Below are 2,001 nucleotides of genomic sequence, written 5' to 3'. Positions count from 1 at the left end.
TACCTGAGGGAGAGGTTTTGATCCATCATATCATCTTGTAGGTGCCGCCAAGATGACACAAGCCAAGCCATCATAGTTGCAAAAGGAATGTTAAAGGGAAACATGTGTTCTAATAAACATATATGAACATATGAGAGGAGAGCTTTATTTTTGGTATACGCATATTGGTATACAATTGATACTTCCCATGATCTAGTGTTTGGGATTCACTTATATGGAAATAATTGAGAAGTCAAAAGAAAAAGTTGTGGTTAAACAAACAAACAAAAAGGAAGCTTATAGTGAACATTATCTTTCATGCTTACTTCCTAAGATTAGGAACAAGGTAAGTAGGTGGTTACTTAATTCTCCTTCACTTGGTACTGGAAGCTCCGGTATTACTGGACCAGAAAGGGAACTAAAGCGTTCCATGTTGGAAGGAAGAAGCAGAACTGCCTCCACTTGAAGATTATATGCCTAAAATCTTTACACAGAAATCTCAATCTCCTTTCTAATGCACTGTATCTGAAAGCATGGTTGTTCATAGAGCACACTTTATGCATCCTTCTACAGAAGGTAGGTAATTTAATTGCTTAGGAAATAAAAGTGAATGTCTTTAGAAGGCAGATTAGTGGTGGGTGGGTAGTGTCCAGACCCTGAAATTAACCCTTGATCTATTTAGTTTGCTAATAATATACATGATATAGACAGATATTCCTATAGGTACAGACTTTTGTTTAAATCCCTGTGAACCGAGTGCATAATTTTCCCTGATCTCTTTCTAGATCATCCACAGAACACTGGCGGCTATGTTGGGCTCCCTTGCGGCATTAGCAGCATTGGCTGTGATTGGTGATGTAAGTGTTAAACCGTGTCACATTCGGGGATGTCCTAGCAATTAAGCTTTATCTGATATTTCTCACCCTTAATAAGCTCTTCCCACCTTTTCCTCCAGGAACCATGCTGGAGGTTTGAACATTTTATCCTGAAAATGTTTTTCATCTAATTTACTTACATTCCACTCATATGATTTCCCATTTTACGTATACCCGAGGAAAGGTTCATGATGGACGAAGATGCCCTAGCTTGGACCCTTTCTCCCCAGCCATCTTTAGGGCAGCACGGTGTCAGAGCTCTCAATACCCCCTAGCAGAATGGAGCGATGATTCCTTCCTTTCTCCACAAAGGATTAGAGGGAGAAATGAGAGTGGGTAGGCAGAGTGCTTGGAAATACAGGAAAAAGGGCTTTCCTTCAAGTTATTGTTATTCAATTTGAAGGCCACCATACCAGTGATGACGGCAAAGCTGACCCCACTAAGGCTGTCCTAACAAGGTTGGTCCTGTATCTGGGCGATGGGTTTTCATGAACTCCTCAGGAACAGAGTCTTTGAAAAAGTAGTAAATACTCATATGTAGGCTTTCCACGAGGAATGACTCAGCCACTGGTATTTTTGAGGGGTGTTTTAATCATACCTCAATGGTAAATAAGTGGTGCAATTCTAGTTGAGGGCTAACAATTTGTCTGCAGTAAGAGGCAGAATGTCTTTACAGCTTGTTCTGAGTGTAGCAATGAGCATCTAACTAAGTGACACTTTATATTTTATTACAGAGACCTAGCCTCAGCCATGTGGTGGAGTGGATTGATTTTGAGACCCTGGCCCTCCTGTTCGGCATGGTAATGGCATCCCTTCCAGGGCCGTGTGACTAATGTAACCCAGACTCTCTCTTTTGCTGCCGCTCTGTCACTCTGTTAAAGACATCTTACTAATTCCCAACGAGGGCTTGACGGACATGTGTTAGCATGTGTCTAGCTAACTTCTTCTGGGAAGGAATTAAATGGTTGTTCTCCAGTTCATACCCTAGACTCACTGCCATCAAGTAGATGCCGACCCATGGCGACCCTGTAGGACAGGGTCAAAGTGCCTCTGTGAGACAGTTTATGGTAGTAGGAAGCCCCAGTTAGTCAGGTCTGGAATTTATGTCTAAAACCTGTTTGATGGTGAAAAAAATTGCCATCTAGAA

The 2,001-nt window shown here is 41.7% G+C and overlaps 1 protein-coding gene across 1 annotated transcript in view; it reads left to right on the top strand.

Annotated features, from left to right (window-relative positions):
- The window catches only part of OCA2 (OCA2 melanosomal transmembrane protein), a 178,919-nt gene that overhangs the window by 39,291 nt on the left and 137,627 nt on the right, over nt 1-2,001 (top strand). The window contains exons 6-7 of the mRNA XM_004700033.2: nt 765-836; nt 1,589-1,654. Coding sequence (XP_004700090.1) covers nt 765-836; nt 1,589-1,654 — 138 coding nt within the window. The remainder of the gene's footprint in view (nt 1-764; nt 837-1,588; nt 1,655-2,001) is intronic.

The sequence above is a fragment of the Echinops telfairi genome, unplaced genomic scaffold (assembly GCF_000313985.2).
Source record: "Echinops telfairi isolate 266 unplaced genomic scaffold, ASM31398v2 ScPeMD7_7475;HRSCAF=8513, whole genome shotgun sequence".
Lineage (NCBI taxonomy): Eukaryota > Metazoa > Chordata > Mammalia > Afrosoricida > Tenrecidae > Echinops > Echinops telfairi.
Note: the sequence above shows the minus strand (reverse complement) of the source record. Positions and strands in the feature narration are given on the sequence as shown.